This window comes from Muntiacus reevesi, chromosome 2, assembly GCF_963930625.1.
Source record: "Muntiacus reevesi chromosome 2, mMunRee1.1, whole genome shotgun sequence".
NCBI classification, from domain to species: Eukaryota; Metazoa; Chordata; class Mammalia; order Artiodactyla; family Cervidae; genus Muntiacus; species Muntiacus reevesi.
The window spans coordinates 163514161-163535383 of NC_089250.1; the positions used below are offsets into that span (position 1 = coordinate 163514161).

The window sequence follows — 21223 nt, forward strand, 5'->3', positions numbered from 1 at the left end:
CTGTAAAATACACAGTTGCATATTTATATGCATGAATAAATATATATTTCAAGCTGTAATTGCACTGTTCGCATGACAGATGACACAAATGCTCTAGATAACCATTTATAGTATTTCTTTCGTAACTGAATGCCATTGTTGGAGGGTTTTATCTGAGCGAACACAAGGAGGAACTTGGTGTCCAGTTGCTCTGCCCATGTGGTTACCATCGAGCAGGAGAGGGGGCGGGGGAGTGTAAGATGAGGGGACCCCCCAAGCCCTTGCCTTGCTGGGGGCCAGACCAGACCACGGAGGGGCCCGAGACCAGGGGGCAGAGGCCGGTCTACAGGTGGAGAAGTCTCCATTCTGATGGTGGAAATGACCCCCCCTGATCGCCCAGGAGACATAATGGAACCATCTATGCTAAAAAAAATCCCTTCCTTCTGACACTTTCAGGAATCTGAGAGGATGTCTCTTTTGCCTAGGTCCTCCTCTCCCTCACCCTCACCCCCAGTTATTTATGTGAAGGAGAAAAAAGCGACCGAGTTGTTAATGGTGATTAGGAAAGGCTTTTTTTTTTAATGATCTCGTCTCTGAAAAAAGAGTTCTGGAGTTGGGTTGCACAGCGGTGTGTATGTACGTCAGTGAAGTGTACACTTAAGAGTCTCTGAGATGGTAAATTTTATGTGTATTCTACCATAAATGGAAAAAAAAAAAATGATGTCACCCCTGACCCTGCCTTTAGTCAGAATCCCACCCAGAAGGTCAGAGGTGCGGGAACCCATTAAGCTCAGAGTTCCTGCATGTAGGAGGGACTCTTCCAGTTCCCGCCGAAGACCCAGACCTTCCCTTCCTATTTCCGCACGGCTCCTTCAGCTGTTTGAGTGCTGTGTCGGCTGGGTGTTCTGGAACTCCTGTCCCAGAGTTGGCTCCTGTTCATGGGTGTCGTGAACTCACATCCCCTCCCCCACCTGAGTTGGTTCAGACCCTCCTGGATGAATGCAGATGTGTTAATCCGCTCACCAGATTCTGCTTTTTTAAAGAAGGAACATCTGGGCAAAGTTAGCTTCACTTTCTGGGTCAGCTCTCCACAATGGCATGTCTTCAAAAGACTTCAGGCTTGATGAATCTTTCCCTCGAGGGCAACAGTATCTGTTAAAAAATCAGAATGGATTGTCAGTGTGGACGTCTTTCAGTCGGTGTGGGGGTGGTGTGGACGGGAGGGTGGTCTGGGCCAGATACTCAGCAGTCACGCTGTGGGCCTCGCTCGGCTCTGGAATGTTCCGTGCCTCTGTCCGTTGTGTTTACATTTCTCATTTTGTTTCCAGTGACACGTTTAGGGTGAAAAAGTCGCCAAAACGGTCTCCTCTCTCTGATCCACCTTCTCAGGTATACTGTTCCCTTGACATTTATCATTTTCTCACTTGCCCAGGGGTGGGTGGGAGTCAAGACTGATGGGTGTTTATCCCCCTACTAGTCACTTGCTCATCACGGCCATGTTTCCAACACCCTCTCCTTGTCTCCTCCATGGAGGGTCCCTCAGTGTTTGCAAGACTTGGTTTTGATCACTTCCCTTGGGGAAGTGTCAGAGAATGTCCGCAGAATTGGCAGATGCCCAGGAAAAATGTTAGTTCTCTGGGAATCGTGCTGGTCCGTTCTGGCCAGTTAATCTGCTGAGAACATCCTTAAATATCAAGTTGGGGAAGTCTGTGGAGATAAACGCATGTACAGTGAGAAAGAATTGAACGTGCGTGAGGAGCACTGGATTGTGTAACCAGCACCAGGACTGGGGCGGAAAAGCGACTCCATCCCCTAAAGAAGTGGGGGCTGGGCTCTTTCTTCACACAGCTCCCTGACTCCCTCTTACCAGTTCCTCTCACCTTCTTTACAGACCAGGAATGTGCGTCAGGCCATTCAAGGTCATAAGACAAGCAGATCTCCTCTGTCGCCCTCATCCAAGCCAGCGAGACCCCAGCCAGGCCAACCCTGGCCAGGGCGGGGCTGCAGAGAGGCGCCCAGCCCCACCAGAGGGGTCTTGGGTCCAGTGCCACGTCTGCTGTAACATTTTTGGGCTCCCACCCTGCCCTGCTTAGCTGCACACCTCTGTGGAGATGGGGCTGAAAGTCACTTTCTCTGCCTCTGGTGTCCAGCACGACAATTGTTGGGTGATGTCGGTGGTATTGATGTCCAGCCCTTTGTGGGCATAACACTATAGCTGTCCTAATAAAAGTGCCAGTTGTAAAAATTTTCTTTATTTTTCTCAAAATGAATGAGCAGGAATGTCTCAAATAATCAAAACACAAAATCCTGATTCCTTTTTAAACCCATGGCCATCACCCCCTGAAACAAGCCATCAGAAAAGGGAATTCATAGAGGAAAGAATTTGTTTCCTTGAAACTGTTTTGAGCAGAGGAATGTGACAAGGTCCCGTCCTGGGTAGAGGGGCCCAAACCCTAGGGGTGGGCGCAGAGATGGGACGAGAGAAGAGACGGCTTCCCTTCTCCTGATAGGACCCCACCCCCGCGGCCACGCCGGAAACGCCGCCCGTGATCTCGGCAGTGGTCCACGCGACCGACGAGGAGAAGCTGGCGGTCACCAATCAGAAGTGGACGTGCATGACGGTGGATCTGGAGGCTGACAAACAGGACTACCCCCAGCCCTCGGACCTGTCCACCTTCGTGAACGAGACCAAATTCAATTCACCCACGGAGGGTAAGCAACTTGATGGCCAGCTGGACTCCCACCCTGCCTTGGAGACCACTGCCCCTAGGGAGCAAAAGGCCAGGAAGGAGACCGCTAAGCCAGGTAACTGTTCTGTGGATCGCTGCCTGCCGGGGCTCCCTGCGCTAGGCTGCCTGTTAACACAGCCTGAGGCTTGAACCCAGCCGTGCCGTGAGCCGTAGGCACCTGCTGAGAGCTAGCAGAGCACCCTCTAACACCTGGCCCTGGGCTCCCCCGAGCTTTGTACCTTCTCAGCTGTCTGGCTTCTGTTCCTTGAGGATTTTGTGTCGAATGCTCAGCTGGGTAAACTGGCCCGGGGGCCTCTTGGGGTCCCCACAGGTCACTGACCCCTAGGGACCTTCCGCCATGTGACCAGCACCTTCTGCTCAAGCCCTAACCCAAGGCTCCCCTGACTTGCCAACGAGAACCCTGAGTCCTTCTCGCAGGCCCTAGGCGTGTCACTTACATCACTCATATCTTCTTCCCCCTTAGCATGTATCGACTTGCAGCTGTCTGCCTGGTTCTTTGGCTTGAAAAATCCATATATCTTAAGTCGGCAACTAGAACCTTCCAGGGAGGGATATGATGGTACCCTGCGTTCCTAGTCCTCACGGGGCCTGTCCTCCACCCACGTCACGTGGGGCTTGTGAGCCTAGCCTCGAGCCGTCACTCCAGTACTCCGGGCTGTCGTTGGTGGATCTAAGTTTCCCTTTCTGAGATCTTAATTTCTAACAAGTCTTCAAAACTGAGGAGCATTCAGTATGAGGACAGTCATACAGGGAAACCCTATCTCCACTTTGCTGCTAATAAGGAACCGTGATCTCTATCAGGCCGCTTCCTGCCCCCCACCTGGGTGGAGCAGGGGTGTAAGCAAGGACATTTTTTAAGTTTATTTATTTTTAATTGGAGGAAAATCGCTTTACAATATTGCGTTGGTGTCTGCCGCACATCGGCATGAATCTGCCCTAGGTGTACGTATGTCCCCTCCCTCTTGATGCTCCCTCCCACCTCCCCTCTGAAAGTGAGAAGTGAAAGTGAAGTCACTCAATCATGTCCGACTCTTTTCAACCCCGTGGACTGTAGCCTGCCAGGCTCCTCTGTCCATGGGATTCTCCGGGCAGGAATACTGGAGTGGGTTGCCATGCCCTCCTCCAGGGGATCTTCCCGACCCAGGGATCGAACCCAGGTCTCCCACATGGCAGGCAGAGTCTTTACCGTCGGAGCCACCCCTCTAGGTTTTCACAGAGTGTCTGATCTGAGCTCCCTGCGTCATACAGCAGATTCCTACTGGCCGTTTTATCTGGTAATTTACACGTTTCCATGCTGCTCTCTCAGTTCATCCCACCCTCTCCGTCCCGCGCCGTGTCCACAGTCTGCGCTCCATGCTTTTGTCTCCACTGCCGCCCTTGGAACTTGGAAAGCTTCCTCTGGAGGCTCTTCTTGACCCGGGGTCTGGGTGGCCTGCTCTGTGCCCTGAGGTTTCTGAGTGGTACAGTGAGAACCGTTTCAAGTCTGGGGGAGACTGTGGATGCTTATCTTATGACACGCCTTTCTGTATTTTGATGATGAAAGACTTGGACTTCAGGGCATTGTATTTTCTGAACAATGGAGGCTTTGGTTGGCTGTCGGGTTAGCCCTGTGGCCGGGGGCTTGGGAGGCTTAACAGTGACCATCTTACTCCACCGTGACCCTGGGGGCCTGGGATCTGGCCTCAGCTCTACTTCAGCCCTCCTCTCCCTCTGCGCACAGACCCCTGGCCGGGAACCCCACTGGATGGAACCCCCGTCCAGCCCCTCTGCAGAGGCTGCTGCACGATGCCCCCCACCTCCCTGTCTCTCGGGCTTGTCCTGCCCACTCCCAGCCTTTCCCTGGACGTGGCCCCCTCGCTGCCTGACCTCTGTGCCTGGTCTGAACCTGCTTTGAGGTTGCTTGATGCAGTAACAAAGATTTGAGTGCATCCCTTACTTCTCCACTAGATTGTGTGTTTCTTGACAACAAGAACCCTATCTGAGTCGGCTTTTCCCACAGCACCATGAACACAGTAGGAGCTGAAGACAGCTTTGTGGGGAAAGAAGGTAGAAGGCTAGGCAGGTGTACAGTGTAGGGTCCACATAGTCTGATTTTTGCATCACTCACCTCCTGTGTGAGGGAGATGGGCGGAGTGTGTGGATATCCCAGAAGCAGCAGGGGTAGGTGAGGACCAGCGGGGACCTGGCCATTTTGATAGCTCCTACTGGTTCACATCTCTTGAGGTCTGATCTGTTAAATGTCATAGAAATGTATAGAAGCCAACCTGAGCTTGCCACTGTAGACAGGAATCAAAAGGCATATGTGTTTTGTGTATGTGTATGTGGTTTTATTACCAGGAATCAAATAAATACATGCATTATTTTAATAGAAAATAGAAAATCTCTGGGTCGGGACGATCTGTATGAGAAGGAAATGGCAACCTATGGATAGAGGAGCCTGGCAGGCTACAGTCCAGAGGATTGCAAAGACTCAGATATGACTGAGTGACTAAGCACGCAAGAAAATAGAAAGACCCTAATAATGCATTTTAAGCTAATAGGTGCTTCATTCAGTGGTGACATCCATTGCTTCATCTTCAACTTGGAACGAAGACCACTCACTAGCTCACTGACACATTTGAGAATTGTTTTCTGCAAAAAATTTTACAGATAGGTAAATGCGTAAGTTTGGAACAAAACTCTAGTAAATCTGCCTTCTTAGAAAACGACTGTGAAGATTGGGGAAGCCCTGCCCGTAGTTGTAACTGGTGGGTGATGGGCAGTCCACTGGACGTGGAATCCGGAAGAGCTGCAGTTTCGGGAGGTGTGGTCTGTGTCCATCTCTCGGGTGTACCCGTTCCCTCCAGCAACCGGACGTAGAAACTGGTGGAGGCCTGTTCTCGAATCGTCCTTCCTGTTCATGAGGTCATGTCCGGCCACACCAGACGTGTACCTGGTGGCGGCGGGGAGCAGATCTGTTCCCCAGAAAGAACTTGAGAGCGGAGGATCTGAGCTGTTAAAGATTTGCTCAGAAATGAGGGGCTCATCCATGAAGGACCAGGTTTGCCCGACTCGAAGGGCCTCTTCTTCTCCACCACGGTCTTTATGTGACCGTCTTTCAGGCTTCCTTTCGTCAAGTGTAGAATGAGGGTGTTGAACTTCCTTACCTGGGTCCACAGGATATTCAAATTGTCTTAATATTCCAAAAAACCTGAATAGACCTGGTTTAGATGGATGCCCAGCTAGTTAAAATTGCATGTTTGGGGTCTATAAGCACATCAACTCTCTGTGGTGACACCGATAGTCTCCAATTGCTTAAAACCGGAGCTTGATGATCCAACATTTTTCTTTGAACCCTTGCTTTGCAAATGCCATTTTCTAGGGCGGTCTTTTGAAATGTGATGCCTTGAGAAGAAACTTAGTCCGTGTGGTTCCCAGGGATGAAAAGTTCAGGAACCACTGGGCAACAGAGCCTCCGAGATCTCCCCTATCTCTGGTCTAAGACCCTGAGGGAGTAGTGGCTTTAGATTCACAGATCTGGATGGCCCATTGCTAGGGCATCAGCCTCTCCCTTCCACATCCATTAGAGGGGTAGGTGTCCTCGGGAGGAAGCCTAACCTATTCTTCAGTTCAGTTCAGTTCAGTTCAGTCACTCAGTCCTGTCCAACTCTTTTTGACCCCATGGGCTGTAGCACTCCAGGCTTTCCAGTCTATCACCAACTCCCGGAGCTTGCTCAAACTCATGTCCATCGAGTCCATGATGCCATCCAACCATCTCATCCTCTGTCATCACCTTCTCCCATCTTCAGTCTTTCCCAGCATCAGGGTCTTCTCTAATGAGTCAGTTCTTTACATCTGGTGGTCAAAATATTGGAGCTTCAGCTTCAGTGGTGGGCACCGTTGCCATTGAGATACAGACATAGAGAAGGGCCACCCAGGAAAATCAGAGCAGTGTCCTTGTCCCTTTCTGAAAGCCTCTTCGCTCATCACGTATGTTAAAAGTTTCAGAAATATTAGCAGTGAGCAATAATAGACCTGGTTGCAATCCATTACCTTTTGCATGACCAGCTGTGGAGCTTTACATCAATTCATTTTATCCTGTAAGATGTGTGCACTTTGAACTCCATTTTATGAGTGAGTCAGTAGGCCTGGAGAAGTCGGTGAGGAGGCTTCCTTGATCCTGGGACTGACAATCTGGACTCAGCTGCATCCTTCTGGCTTCTGCTTAGGCTCCTTCTGGTCCTCTCGCAAAGCCCCAACAAGGAGAGTCCAATGGGAACAGCAGTCCAGCCCTCTCATGGCACACTGCCTTCAGAATGTCAGGACCCATCAACAATAACGTCAGGCCTCTTCAGCTCAAAGCAGCACGTGCTTTAGCGAGCTGCCTCTTAGATGTAGACATTGAGCCGCTTGGTATGATTGCTGTTACCTTTGCTGGTCTACCAGCTATATGTAGCATGATGTAAAAATGGTGCTAAAATTGCATGTGGCTTCCCTCTCTGAACCTACCCTCTGAGGCTTAGAATTTAAGGCAGATGAGTGAGATTTTGAAAAGCAAGTTGAGTAAGATGTTTTCTCAAAATATCTGAGAACCTGGGACTTCCCTGGTGGTCCAGTGGTTAAAACTCCACACTTCCACTGCAGGGGGGCAGTGTGAGTTTGATTGCTGGTAGGAAAAGTTAGATCCCCACATGCCACGTGGTGTGGCCAAAAAGCAAGAATATATCTGAGATGCTCTTGGCAAGTAGGAAAGAAGTAGATAAATGAGCTCAGTGACCTGAAACTCACCCAGATCTGCCGCCAGGAAAACGAGTGCAGATTCCAGGTGGGACACTGAGGTGAGCTGGTAACCAGAGCTAGTGCTGACCCGGGGTCCCAGGGCCCGGAGGGTCTCCACGGTGGCCCCCAGCTTACTTGGTGCATCCCGGGTGCTCTGTGCCATTGTAGAGCATGTGTGGCGGAGGGGGAGGCTTTCTGTTAAATCAGTTAGGATAAAATCATGCCTTGGCAATAGCAGTGATACCTTGGAGGATGAAAGAGCTGATTCGTAGTATCTTCTCCTCTTAGTCTTTAGCAGAACAGTAAAAATGAGCGCTGGCGTCCTCCAGAAGAGGCCCTAGGAGACCCTCTGTCCTTCACTGTCCCCTGCCTTTGGCAGATACTAAGTCTTAATAAATGAACACTTCTGTGTCTTTGGTCGAGGCAGACCCCGGCGACAGGTTCACAGCACGGTTACAGACACAGCCCCTGCCCAGCCTGCGGTTCAGCTTAGTCTGTGTTCCTCCCCAGGGACGCACAAGTCAGCGCCTTCAGGATGTGTGAGGTCCTTCTGGCCATTAATCCACAAAACCATCTCCATTCCCATGAGCAGGTCACGCCTGCCAGAAAGATGCATTTGCTTCATCCCAGAGATTCCTGAAAAGTCATCCACGGGGTTAAGTACTGGAGTTTATTCAGCCAAAGCCACACACACTTGCAGGTTTTGAGAAAGTCTTTGAGGAAGTCCCTCATTATTTTTTTGACCTTGCCTCGCGGCATGCAGGCTCTTAGTTCCCTGGCCAGGGATCGAACCCATACCTCCTGCGGTCTTAACCGACAGACCGCCAGGAAGTCCTGGATATATATCATTTTAAAGCTCATATTTAAAGGATCATTTAAAAAAGATCCCTTCTGTTCAATATGCTTTTGAATATGTAGGAATGGGGGACTTCAAACCAGAAGAACTGCTGCTATTTCTGTTTATTTTTTATTTTAAAAAATTAAGGCCTTGGGCTTTAGGGATTGCCACTGACACTTCTGCTTTCCGAGTGGGTCATGTCATGTCTTGCTTTTCTTCTTAACTGTAAAAGAGCCATCAGGTAGCTGTGGATTGGGGTTTTTGCGACAATAGGGTCCTCTTCTGTCTTGTTCACTACTGTATCCACCGTGCCCTGCACAGTCTGAGGCAGTTAGTAGGTGCTCAGAGTCCATTCACCAGACAGGGACTTGGCTGGAGTGGCAGAGCTGGGTCTCCACCTGTAACTGCCTGGGAGCCGAGGCAGGCAATGGGATTTCTAGTCTCCAGTGAGAGTATCTGGAGTTTTCCTTGTAGCCTAAAGTCTCCTGTCAATTTGAAATAGGCCATTACTCCACCAAATTTGACTTTAATAGTCTTCGTGTCTGAACAGTTGATTCAGACCAGCCTCTTGGTACTGGCAGAATTGGGAATGTTCTAAGCGACTTGCAGAGCTTCTCTTATAGCAGCCCTGTTCTTCCCCCTTGCTTCCATCAACCAGACGGGCAGCTCGGGTCCAGTTCCAAAATGTCACCAGAACTTGGGAAGATTCCCTGAACCGCACATGAGGCTTTCAGAGAAAGCAACACCCAGAGGGTACGCACGCTCTGATCTGAAAACTCAGTGCAGGATGCTCAGATCTTTTCCCAGTCAAATCCGTGCTTGGTCTTGACATTTAATTCCCGTGGGACTCTCTCAGACTCCCAAGTGGCCGAAGCTCCTTTATGGCAAGAGGTTTACCACTTGTCTGAAAATAGCTAAGGCGAGCCTCCCCTTTTGACTGTATCGGAAATCTCAGCCAGTGGACCTTCTCAGAAAGCTTAAAGCCTTGTTCCAGGCCCCACCTTGCCCAGCCAGATAAATCTTTTGTTTCCGCCCCCCACACCCCCCCGCCTCCGGTGCTCACCTCTCCTTTTGTTTCTTTTGCAGAGTTGGATTACAGAAACTCCTATGAAATCGAATATATGGAGAAAATCGGTTCCTCCTTACCTGTAAGTTCTTCTGCCTCCAGCCAGCAGGGGACTTGCTTTCCACCCTGTTTTGGAGTCACTTTAATGAACCGGGGCTGGAGTGGGGGATGGGGGTGAGGTTTGTCTCAGCCCACTTCAGATGCCATTTTCAGGGAGAAAATGATAGGATGCTCTTAGACTTCCTGCAGAATTACTTCCTTTGACTGAGAAAGAACTAGTCCTTTTGAAAAGGTAGAAGGAGTGGTTGTTTTTAAGGTGCACCATGATCTGGTTTCTTCAGACTAATTGCTTTCTGTAATTGAAGAGTATCCCTTTGAGCAGTAAGTCTATCCCCCTTTCTTTTTTCATTTTAAGTCCTTATGATGGGTGGCTGTCTCCCCTGGCTTAATATGTGCCGGGGCGTTTGGTCTTGAACACGACCTTTTGTGTTGTCCGGCAACACCCACAGAGGCGCGGTGATGCCCGGGGGTGGGGCTGGCGCTTGTGCAACACTCAGGATCCCAGACTTGTTGCTCTCATGTTTCTTTCTCTGCGTCGTTCGTAGACGTGGGGTTGCTGCTTCTAAACCACAGTTGCTGTAAATCGGTGAACCCCGATGGTGACGCTGATCGTTCTAGTCCATCATGCCCCCATTCAACTGTGGGCAGCACCCGGGCGGGCTCTCTCCGACCCCTCTGTTTATCCTGGGTGACCAGCGTGCTTGTGCGCCCAGAGAGGATGGCCACTAAAGGCAGTGGCTGAGCAGCAGTGAGCGTGTTGCACACCAACCCCAATGCAATCAATTCTCCCCGGAAACGTTCCCCCCTGGGTGGAGTCGCACTTTCTCTTTCCACCTTCCCCTTCCTGCCATCCTCCGCTCCTCTCTCCTAGCTGGTACCACTGTCTCCTCGCTTCCCGGTGGCTGGAGAGCGAGGAAGGCTCCTTCCTGACCAGTTACCTGTCCCCATCGAAGTGTGCTCTGGTTTGCGTCTGGGTAGCGCGCTCAGGCCACTGTGGCTGAGCTGACATGTGACTTTGATCCCCGCAGCAGGACAGCGATGCCCCGAAGAAGCAGGCCTTGTACCTTATGTTCGACACGTCTCAGGAGAGCCCGATCAAGTCTCCCCCCGTCCGGACGTCCGAGTCTCCAACGCCGTGTTCAGGGTATGACTGCCGTGATGAGAGAGCGATGCCCTGGAGGGCCTAGGCCTGGAGCTAGTCATGGAGGTCCCCCGGCCTCTGAGCCCCTGCACTTCTCTACTGACCTCGATTCATTTGCACACACGCAGCTCACGTCTCTATCTCGGCGTCCACTCTGACGCAGATGCAGCGGGTTTGTCCCTGGCTGCCCTTTGGACTGAGCTGGGATCCTTTAACCAATTAAATGTGTGCGCTCCTCACATCACCTCCCAGCGCACACACTGCTTGATTTTGTGATTCATCCCATGGGGAGGTAGCATGCTGGAGCATTCTGAGCTGGAATCCCACTCCTGGCCCTCTCTGGTCACTTGAGCCCTCCTGGGCTGCACTTCCCTCATGTGTAAAGTGAGGGTTAGGAATAAAGTTGACCTTGTAGGGATTTTATGAAGATGAACTGAGGTGCTCAGTCTTACAGGCATCCCCCAGTGGGGATGGGGCCTAGAAGTCCCTGTCCAAAAAGCCATCGGGGGGGAGTGAACGGAGATGCTGTAAGGAGAGCAGTGGTCACGAGGCCTGGCACAAATAAAGTGCCTGATAAATGTTGGTTGTTAATAAGATGTGAAGGTAAGCCTTTCTAGGGTCTGGTTCTGAGATGTGTGGTGCTGGGCCGGGTGCAGGTGGGGTTTCACGCTGAGACTGGGACCTCCTGCCCTCCCATGCTGGCGCGGTCACTGAGCAGGAGTGAAAGCGCTTGCTTTGACTGCCCACACTTCCTCCTAAACCTGCCCGGGGCCGGAGAATGAAATGATGGCATTATTACAAGAGCAGTCATGGTGCCTTGGGACCGCACAGCGTCACGTGCGTTCCATGCAGGCGGCATCTCCCTTGATCTTCACTAAGTTGCAGCCCCTAATCTCCCCTCCTGAGGTGCACAGCCAGGGGCCTAGTGGTCTGCTTAACTCCAAAGCGTGTGTCCTTGGGCTTTCCTGGTGGCTCAGACAGCAAAGAATCTGCCTGTAATGTAGGAGACCTGGGTTCAGTCCCTGGGTCAGGAAGATCCCCTGGAGGAGGGAATGGCAACCCACTCCAGTGTTCTTGCCTGGAGAAACTCATGGACAGAGGAGCCTGGTGGGCTACAGTCCACGGGGTCGCAAACAGTCAGACACAGCTGAGCAATTAATACTTTCACACTTTGTGTCCTTAGCTGATGGCATCTGTACTTCTGGCTCTACCTGGTCAGCAGGTTCTGGGGTGGGACTGGACCAGCCTCCACCCGGCCAACAGGCCCCTTGGCTGCCTAAGACCTGTCCATTTTCCTCGGGGATCATAACCCTGGAAGTCCAGCATCCCTTGGCATATTAGTCGAGGCATCCTGGCTGATTTTGGTGGGATTTCTGGTGCAGACTCTAAAGATGCCCTTTGCTTCTTCAGCTCAAGTTTCGAGGAGACCGAAGCCCTTGTGAATACCGGGGCAAAGATCCAACATCCCGTTGCGCGAGGGTTGGCCCCCAACCAGGAGCCACACTTGCAGGTGCCAGAGAAGTCCTCCCAGAAGGAGCTGGAGGCCATGGCCTTGGGCACTGCATCGGAAGTGATGGAAATTGTAAGTGGGGTCAGAGGGACCCGAGATCACTGTGGGTGAACCGGGGAGCAGTGGGCTTCCATCACTGTGCGGACCAGGTCTTTAAAGCGCCACTTGCCTGGTACCAGGCATGGGGCTTGAAGCTAGCCTAGGTCATCCCACCCCATAATGATCAGAGGAAGGCTCCCCGTCCTGACCAAGGTGATTTTGCAATTCTCACCTAAGTGCGTTATTTGCTCTCACGGTTATTAGTTTTCCATTTCCAGCCTCTTCCAGCTAGACTGTGGCTTTGGAGTTGTCATCCGTCTATGCCCTATCTCTCTGTCTTCTCTGGCAGAGGGCAGAGAATGGTAGAGCAGGTAGACGCTCTCCTTTTGAGAGACAGTTGGTTCTCCTGGGCCTTGGTGATGGGAAGTGCCTTCTGCTTATAGACCAGGACTTAACACCTCTTCATTCCCCAGCCCTGTGGGGCTTCGCAGAGCGAATAGACCTGAGCTCAAGGCCCCGCCCCCAACTTCCACACATCTAAAATGGATCATCCTTCTAGATGAATTTTCTTTTTTTTTTTTACCTTCTTCCTCACAATTCCTAAGACGGTTTGAGGCCATTGACTTAGCATGTTACTTTGTTGTTCTGGATGAGTAGACATTCATTTATTTCATGCATCAAGTACTTAATTTAGCACCAACTGTGTGTCTGGCTGTTGGACACTGGAAAGATAATTGTGAGCAAAAACATGGTCCAGACAGGACTCAGAGCATCTTTCAAATAGACATCATGAAGGACTCATGCATAATTCAACTTTCTGCCAAGTTGGCTTCTGATTTTGAAGTCTTTCTGATCTTTTTCTTTTGAAAGCATCTTTCCATTATTTAGAAAATGACCTTTCCCAAAACCTTGCTTTGGAGATTTACACTGGAAAGTATTTTCCTGATGAGTCATGTTACGTTTGGAATCCCCATCGGCTAGCTTGTCTCCCACCTGCAGAGGTTTTCAAGTAACTAAGGACAGCTCTCCTCCCAGCAGCTGGTTATGGAGTGGGGGTGGTGTGGGGGTGGGGAAGGACCTTAAGATGGTGCTTTGGGGGAGGGGGTTGGGCCTGCCAGTCTCGAGATGCCCGTCATCAGCCCGTGGACATCAGTCCAGATGAAGAGGGAAGTATTGGCACCTAACTGATACTCTCTTTAGCCTTAAGACAGAAACGTTCAGCCAACAGATGGGTGGTCCTTGCTCAGAAGCTATCACTCTGTCTCCTCTATTTTTCCTCTGTGTCCTCCTCTGCCGGCCTTCAGACAGCTCCCGAGGGCTCCTTTGCCTCTGCTGACGCCCTCCTCAGCAGGCTAGCTCATCCAGCCTCTCTCTGTGGTGCGCTTGACTATCTGGAGCCCGACTTAGCAGAAAAGAACCCCCCAGTCTTTGCTCAGAAACTTCAGGTTTGTAGCCCATGTGTGACTTTGGGGGAGTTTGTCAAAAACCTCAGTAGAGAATGAATCTCCAGACTCCAAAAGCCACAATGCAGGAGTTCATGGAGCATTGCCGTGAATGTTCCAGATGGAATCGCTTCCCCTCCAAGACTGATGTATGTGGCGTTCCCTGCCCGGGACGCCAGAGTGATATAAATCGTGTCGTTCCATATGGAACAAACCATTTGTATTTCAATTTGGAAATTGGACCCAAAGAGTCATTTTTCAGATATCTTGATAGCCCCAAAAGCAGCTTTCTGTGATTTATTCATGGAACCAAGGGTATTAACTCACCATTGAGCCAGGCTGTTTATATATATGAGGTTATCTCAGACCCCCATTGAGATAACATCTGGACTCAGGTCTTGCATCTGGAACCAAAACCATTCTCTCTACCCTGCGCTTTAAATTTGACCACTTAATTTGATATTCCCTCAGACTGGGATGTGCAGAGCAAACCTAGAGAGATGGCTTATAGTCCTTTGAGAGATGCAGATCCACTCATGGAAATTGTTGGCCAACCTTACATGAAATGAACACAAAGAGAGAAATCAAAGGAAACAGTGCACTAAAAATTCTGATCCCGTTTTTAAAAATCATTTCGTATTTGACGGCATAATACTTCTGACAGACATTCCAAAGGGTGATTTAACGAAAAAAAAAAAAAGGAAATTAAGCACCTATTTCATGATCTGCTGAGGTGTTAATTGTGAAAGAAAGCCAGCGCGTGTGTTTCCCCGAGTACCTGTCACGACACATTCACGTGGCCCATTCGTTTCTTGGATGTGGACAAACATTTCCGTCCTGTCTCGCTGCATTTTCCCTGCGGTCTGCTCATTTCCCACCCCTCCGGCAGGAGGAGTTAGAGTTTGCCATCATGCGGATAGAAGCCCTGAAGCTGGCCAGGCAGATCGCCCTGGCTGCCCGTAGCCGCCAGGACGCCAAGGTACTGGTTTGCTGCTGCTGTGTGCTGCTTCTTGAGAATGTTGTGTGGTCCAGAAGCTTCTTTGCTAACCACGGCCAAGCAGGTGTTCGACAAAGGATGATATCTCCAAAAAAGCTAAAGGTGTAACTCGTGCATAAGTACACACTGAGACCATGTCTGAGGTCTGGTCCACTCGGTTAGGAAGGAACCGAGCAGGATGGGTGGGAAAGCTGCTTGAATGGAGGAAAATACGAGAAACCCATGTACAGTCAGAGGAGTGAGGAAACTGGAATGAGATTGCAAAGTCAGATATAAAACTGGTTAACTCTATTCATAGTTAAACAGCACAGATAAATCCTAACCTTTGAAGTTCTTTTTTTTCCTACAGAAATCATTTGCTTCTCTGTTGATGAAAAGTAATTTGCAGCTTTTCTGTTTTCTACAATTATTATAGAATAATAATAATGATTATACTGAGACTACATCCTACTTAGTAGTAAATAGGCGAAAACCAGATCTTGACGTGTCAGATGACCCTTAGGCCAAGGTCAAGAGGATTACAAAAAAGCTATTCTTTTCTGCAAGTAGAGAGCGAAAATATTTGAGGCTTTCCGGGTATCTGTCTGATCTCTGACAGCTACTCAACTCTGCGGCTCTGCCAAAGCAGCAGTGGACAGCACTGGATGAATGGGTCTGGTGGGGCCCAGTAAAAACCTTTTACAGGAAATGGCATTAGGCCTTTAGGCCCACACCCTGTAGTTTGGCTCAGATGGTAAAGAATCTGCCTGCAGTGCAGGAGACCCAGGTTTGATCCCTGAATTGGGAAGATCCCCTGGAGAAGGGAATGGCAACCTACTCCACTCTTCTTGCCTGGAGAATCCCCATGGACAGAGAAGCCTGGTGGGCTGCAGTCCATGGGGTGGCAAAGAGTTCTACACGACTGAGTGACTCACACTTTTGCTTTCTCATTATAGTTTGCCAGCCTTTCTCTAGAGGAGAATATGATGTTGACAGCCCCTGCAGAGATTGTTTTGCCGGCTTCCCAGTTTGGAGTCATTTTGCTCAACAGTTGGGATGAGTGACTGTTGCCGTGCAATACAGCACGTGGTCTGCAGAGGTTCAGCCCACCCCCAGGGCTGACGGGTGCCCCTGCAGTTTGAGAAGCTGCCTCATTCCCTCCCCAACACCCAACCGCCAGGTAGCAGCCCTGTAAAAACCTGGGCTGTTAGATAAGAACTGGGGCCCAGTGCATTCTGTGGCCTTGAACCAGTGGTTGAGCCTTGGGTTTTCCATCCCTGTCAAGAGGCTAATAGCAAGCTTGCAGGCTGCTGTGAGGACAGTAGGTGATGTGCAGAGAGCAGCACCATGCGTGGCACACAGTAGGTGTGCAATCAGTGAATGGGCGCTGGCCTTCACTGGTGCCTCTGTTTCCTGACGCTCCCAGCATCTGTTCTCATACGGCAGGTCCAGGTCCCGTTTTACAGACGGGGAAAACGGAGCCTGGGAGCTGTTGGTGATTCACTGGCATTCTGGGAGTTAGTGCTTACATCTCCAGATGGGAGCCTGTTGCCCGTCCATCTCAGGTGACAGCTCGCCTAGCAGCAGGGCCATCTCTCATCCTTGATACAGGATCAGGAATTCATGCTGCTCCTGCCTTGAGGGCCCCCTGCATGTGGTCCCCCTGGAGCCAAACAGGAACCGCAGCCCCCCCCGCCCCGCCTTCCAGATACATCTCTGAGATGTCTCCCCATGGGCGTGTCCATACCAGGAACATTGGTACCCAGAGTTGAGACAAGAATGTAAAGTCTAGTTGTTCGTGTTCTTGTTCTTGTGGCCAACCCATAAACCTGGGTTAAATCTCCATGAAATGAGATTTTTAGAATACATTATGCAGTAAGGAATTTTTCCCCCTTAGGTTTATTTCTTGAGATTTCTTGGTTAGTGGCTTAAACACAGAATGAATTGCTTGAGGTTTGGTCACTATGAATACAGTTTCTTCTTGTCCAAAAGCTTGGGGCAGAGTCATGTTCTAAGTAGTTCTTATTGAGTGTGAAGTGTTTGGAACTGCGTGGTACCTTGCCTGCTTTCTCAGAGATGGCCAGCAGTTGACTCCCAGGCAGTTACAGCCTGTTCTCAGACCATGTGTCCTGATTCTGATTTAGAAGATACTGTCACGTGAATCTCCTGAGTGTAGTTTGGAGAGACAGTGCCTGCTCCCTCCTTATGTATTCCAGAAGGGCGTGTTAAAAGAATGATTCCATAGGGTCTTGAAGTATGAGGAGTGTTTTCCTCCACCCTAGGAACCTATACCGCTTTTTTTTTTTTTTTTTTTTTTTTTCTGTACCGCTTTTATAAGAAGTCTATTATCTAGGGACCTTGGCCCATGGAAAATAGATGCTCTTTCCTATAGTTAATTAGCCCTAGGGTGATCCATTTGCCTGGACCCAATTAGGTCCCTCTGGGTTTCTTGTTCGTGAGATGCTTGATAGTCCCTTAATGCATTGGAAACTGTTGATATATAGGAAGGGAAAACAGCAGCTGTATATCCAATTGACTTTTTGCTGCCTGTATATTTCAGCTGCAAGTGACACAGCCCCCATCTTTTTGGCAGCGTGGTCTTAAACTGTGTCTCACACAAAATGAAATCTCTCAGAAGAGAGATTAAAAAAAAAAAACCTCACACAGAGGGGATGAAAAGCATTATGAAATATGACGGGGGTGATTTCCACTCGCTCCTTGGAGCAGCTTCACTCGCGTTTCCCTTTAGACTGAGGGTCAGCAAAGCCAGCCTTCCAGGGACAACAGTGTGGCTTCCTCCTCCTCATTAGTCAGACAAGGTTAGAAATGAGGGAAACGCCAGGGGCTGGGGTGTCAGACTCCAGCTTGTTTTCCTTCCACAAGCTTCTGGCAGTGTGGTATCCTCCCGGGGGTAGGTCTGACCGGTCCCTGGCTCTGCGGTGCCGTGGCCCTGAATTCACCACTGAACCAGGATGGATAGAACCTCAGAGTTCCATCTGCATGGCTTTCCAAGGGCTGCAGGACTCAGGGACGGATTGCATTTGTGTGTGTAACAGACGCTGGTTGTCGTACCTAAGCTGTTGGCCTTTTGGGAAGAGGGGGACCCTATACAAAGAATGAAGGCTGTATCTGGGTAACTTAGGATCAAGGGTCATACAAATGGCAAGCTTTGGGGCCGGAGGAAGTCCTAGAAACAGGCTCCTCTGGGCAGGAAAGGGCATTACTCCTAGTGTATGCTTCCTGCAGGAGTCCTAGCTGATAAAGGCAGAGACCTGGCTTGTCGCAGCAGGAGGAGGAGGAGTCAGGTTTGGGGCAGTTGCATGGTTGCTGAGCAGCCTGATATCCTAGGTTCCTTTTCTGCTGCTGTGTCCAGGTCCCCCCCCAGGTAACCACATGATGCCCCAAACCCACAGCGACCATCCGAAGAGCAGTGACAAAGGGCTCGCACGTGGGTTTCTGCTTACTGCCCAGCTGCAAGAATTTGTGGTCATCACCTGCAGCCTATGTTGAGGGTTGAGGCCATGCCTTTTTCTTCCTCCCAGAAATTTTATTATTTTTTTAAAGGGAGAATACATTATATTTTATATTTTTTTATTTTTTTTTTTTTAGATGCACGCTTTTTTAATCTATGTTTTGATTGGAGGATAATTGCCTTACAATGTTGCTGTCTGCTCTACGACAACGTGAATCAGCTATAAGTATGCGTATATTCCCTCCTTCTTGAGCCTCCCTGCCTCTCCTCGCCCCCCATCCCACCTCTCTAGGTCAGAACACTGAGCTCTGCTCTCCAGCTTCCCACTGTCTCTATGTTTTACACATGGCAGTGATATATGTCAGCCACTCTGTGTTTGTTCCACCCTCTTTTCCGAGGCCATGTCTTGACCCACGGGGATGGAGTGGCCAGTTGGCGTTGGCGGCGCCTCCTGTGTGAGTGGGTTAAGGGCACATGCCAAGTGCGTTCCTCTTGTTTGTCATCCTGAGCTCGAGGCCGCCTGTTGTCAGACTTGGGTAGCGCAGTAGCAGGGTGAGGCTGCTCTCTGTCTGACCCGGCACTGTGTGACCCAGACACCCCCAAGCGTCCAGCCTGTGTCCGTGCTCCATGACCTTGGCCCAGCTCTGTGACCTTGACCCGTGGCCCGATCTCGTCTCCTGGGCCCCACCCCCGTGCCCTCTCATGGCTGTGCCTCCCCATTCCCCGAGACGGCGGTCCTGCCTTGGTCCCGGACATGGCTGCTTCCCGTAAGCCTGGCAACAGGGGATTGCTTGGCCACGAGGAGGACTGTGAGTCCGGGTGAGGGGCAGGGCCCGCAGCCCCCCTGGCTGCAGGGCCAGAGGGACCCTGGTGTATCTGTAGGTCTCACTGGGGTGGCAGTGCTCCAGGGGTCCCCACAGGGATCAAAGTTTAGGGAAGAGGATTGAGGTCATAGTCCCATGTGGTCTGAGTCATGCCATTTCACATTTTAATTTGCAATGCTAGGGGCTTCCTGGCTTCTCTAAAGTAGCAAATGGGAGATTATGTGAGAGAAATAAAGCTTAATCTAAGTCTGATCTTAAAATATCAGGAAGAGACAGAGCTATTAATTTCAGTTTAAAACAATCCTTGGTTGTAAGAGAAAACCAGGGTGTGTATCTTGAATTTCATTGACCTGCAGATACTTGGATGATAATTTAGATGGACTCTGAAGTCATTGTATTTCTTTATTGAAAACTCAGGTGGCCAGGATGTCCAGTGATGGTGAATCACTGTGTCGGTAGTAACCATTTGCATTTACTTAGAAAGCTCATCCTTTTGTTTGTTTTTCATCCCCGTCCTTGTTTTACAAAGGACATGAGGCAGCTTAAAGGTCATTAATTCCTGCATCGATCTTATTTCATTTCTGCCCAGTATAGTAAAATTAGTTGTCATTCATTTTTCTTTTCCACTTTAGAGAGCTGGTTTATTTGGAGTCAGAATTGAATCTCATTCTGGGAAACGATTTGGCCAAATCTTATTTAGATTCTCATTTTTTTCATCATCAGAGGGACTGGGATGTTCTTTCCATTTTGAAATTTTATTCTGATTTTTTTTTTCAAAGAACACATTATTTTATTTAACTGATAGGCACAATTTTTTTTAAAAAATCCTCTTCAGAATTTTATGTTTTTGAACTTTCATGATAAATGTAAGTACTGAGTCTTGATGCCATTATAATTTTCCATTTACTTCCTGAGAAGTTTCCCTTTTGACAAGCAGAATGTTGAAAACGTTGCAAACATCACAGATTAACCCCTACACGGGAGAGGCTCTGCCCTCCAGTCTGGTGGCCCTCTTTCTTCTAAGAGGTCAGTCTGCCTGCTCCCGAGAGCTGTTAGCTCTGGCTGTTGGCTGTTCTGCTCAAGTGTCCTGCAACGGAGTACCTTTAGGACCTGAGGCTGAAGGATCCCTGCATTCCATCTGATGGGTGGGCATCGCTGATGTCTGGTTGAACAAAACTGTGTTCTCCCCTCTGAGCAGCAGTCGTTCTGGCTGCACGTGAGAGTTAACCCAGATACCCAAGATCAGGCTGGGGTGTGACAGCCACGCAGCAGACGCTTGCTTCCAGGACAGTGTAAACCGCTTAGTTCATCGTGCATGTGTACAACTAACTGGTCCTAACCCCGTGACCTCCAGTCCTATTCATTAAGCTTCCACCTGCGTCTTCCGAGCTGTCTCAGGTTCCTTGTCTCTGAGGCCACAGTAGGGTAAGCATACCTGTTCCTGTGACTGAAGATCAGACACCTTCAGGTCACTGCCTTCCCACTTACTATTGGTTCTTTAGTCTCTGCTTCCACCTACATGATCAGTCCTCACTGTTCCATCCCCACATCTCTTTCTTCTACATCACTGTTCTGTTCATGGCTCCGTTTCTTCTACATGTTTCCCAAGGAAGAAGCAGTTGCCCTCCTCCCGCTGGACCACCATTGCTTTGCATCGAATCACACTCTAGTAACCAGGGTTTTGCCTTGGCAACCACGACAGACCAGGAGGTTAATGAATGGGACTGGGAGTGTGATTGGTTTGGCGTTTCTTTGCAGTAGAGCTAGATTGACAACCCTGCTGCGCTGGTTGGTGATGTTCCTAACACTGCGTTTCAAGTGTGCTGGAAACGGCTGAGCGTTTGTGCAAAAGGAAGAACAGTCAGTGTAGACCTCTCCTCCCTGGTGACCGGCCAGTGTCAGCTGCGGGCAGTGGGGAATCACAGTGCTTCTCGAGGGTCTTATTTGCACACATTCATGCGCGTGGATATTGTCAGTAATCCAGTTTTCTATTTTCCCATTGACACCATTGAACTCCAGTGTAACGCTTACCTTTTGGCATCCAGAAACTAGTTCACTGAAGGTGACATTACTGGTTGACTATAGTAGGTCTTAAAAACTTTGTATGACTTATTTACATACTTTCAAAGAGAGCTAACCGATGCCCCCTAAATTGAAATGTGGATGGTCTCACAGAAACCATCAGATCTGTGGTTACTCAGAACGAGGCAAACAGAGTAGAATTCAGCATTGTTCACCGTCAGGCTTTTGTTTTGGAAGTGGTGCCTGCTGGAAGGTGGCCTTGGTAAATACTCGCTGTGGCTAAAAGCCGGTGTGTCTGATAAACAGCAGTGATAAACAGGCACTAGACATGCTTGACTCCAAGGGC

General features: G+C 49.8%; 1 protein-coding gene across 7 annotated transcripts in view; it reads left to right on the forward strand.

Moving 5' to 3' along the window:
• Nucleotides 1–21223, forward strand: part of TACC2 (transforming acidic coiled-coil containing protein 2) — a 227463-nt gene that overhangs the window by 192939 nt on the left and 13301 nt on the right. For 2 of the 7 annotated variants that reach the window (XM_065923466.1, XM_065923460.1), the window contains 7 exons: nucleotides 1308–1368; nucleotides 2490–2784; nucleotides 9412–9473; nucleotides 10480–10595; nucleotides 12003–12174; nucleotides 13446–13586; nucleotides 14473–14562. In XM_065923466.1, the coding sequence (XP_065779538.1) occupies nucleotides 1308–1368; nucleotides 2490–2784; nucleotides 9412–9473; nucleotides 10480–10595; nucleotides 12003–12174; nucleotides 13446–13586; nucleotides 14473–14562 (937 nt within the window). The remainder of the gene's footprint in view (nucleotides 1–1307; nucleotides 1369–2489; nucleotides 2785–9411; nucleotides 9474–10479; nucleotides 10596–12002; nucleotides 12175–13445; nucleotides 13587–14472; nucleotides 14563–21223) is intronic. The other 5 variants (XM_065923461.1, XM_065923463.1, XM_065923462.1 and 2 more) reach the window with 5 other exon arrangements.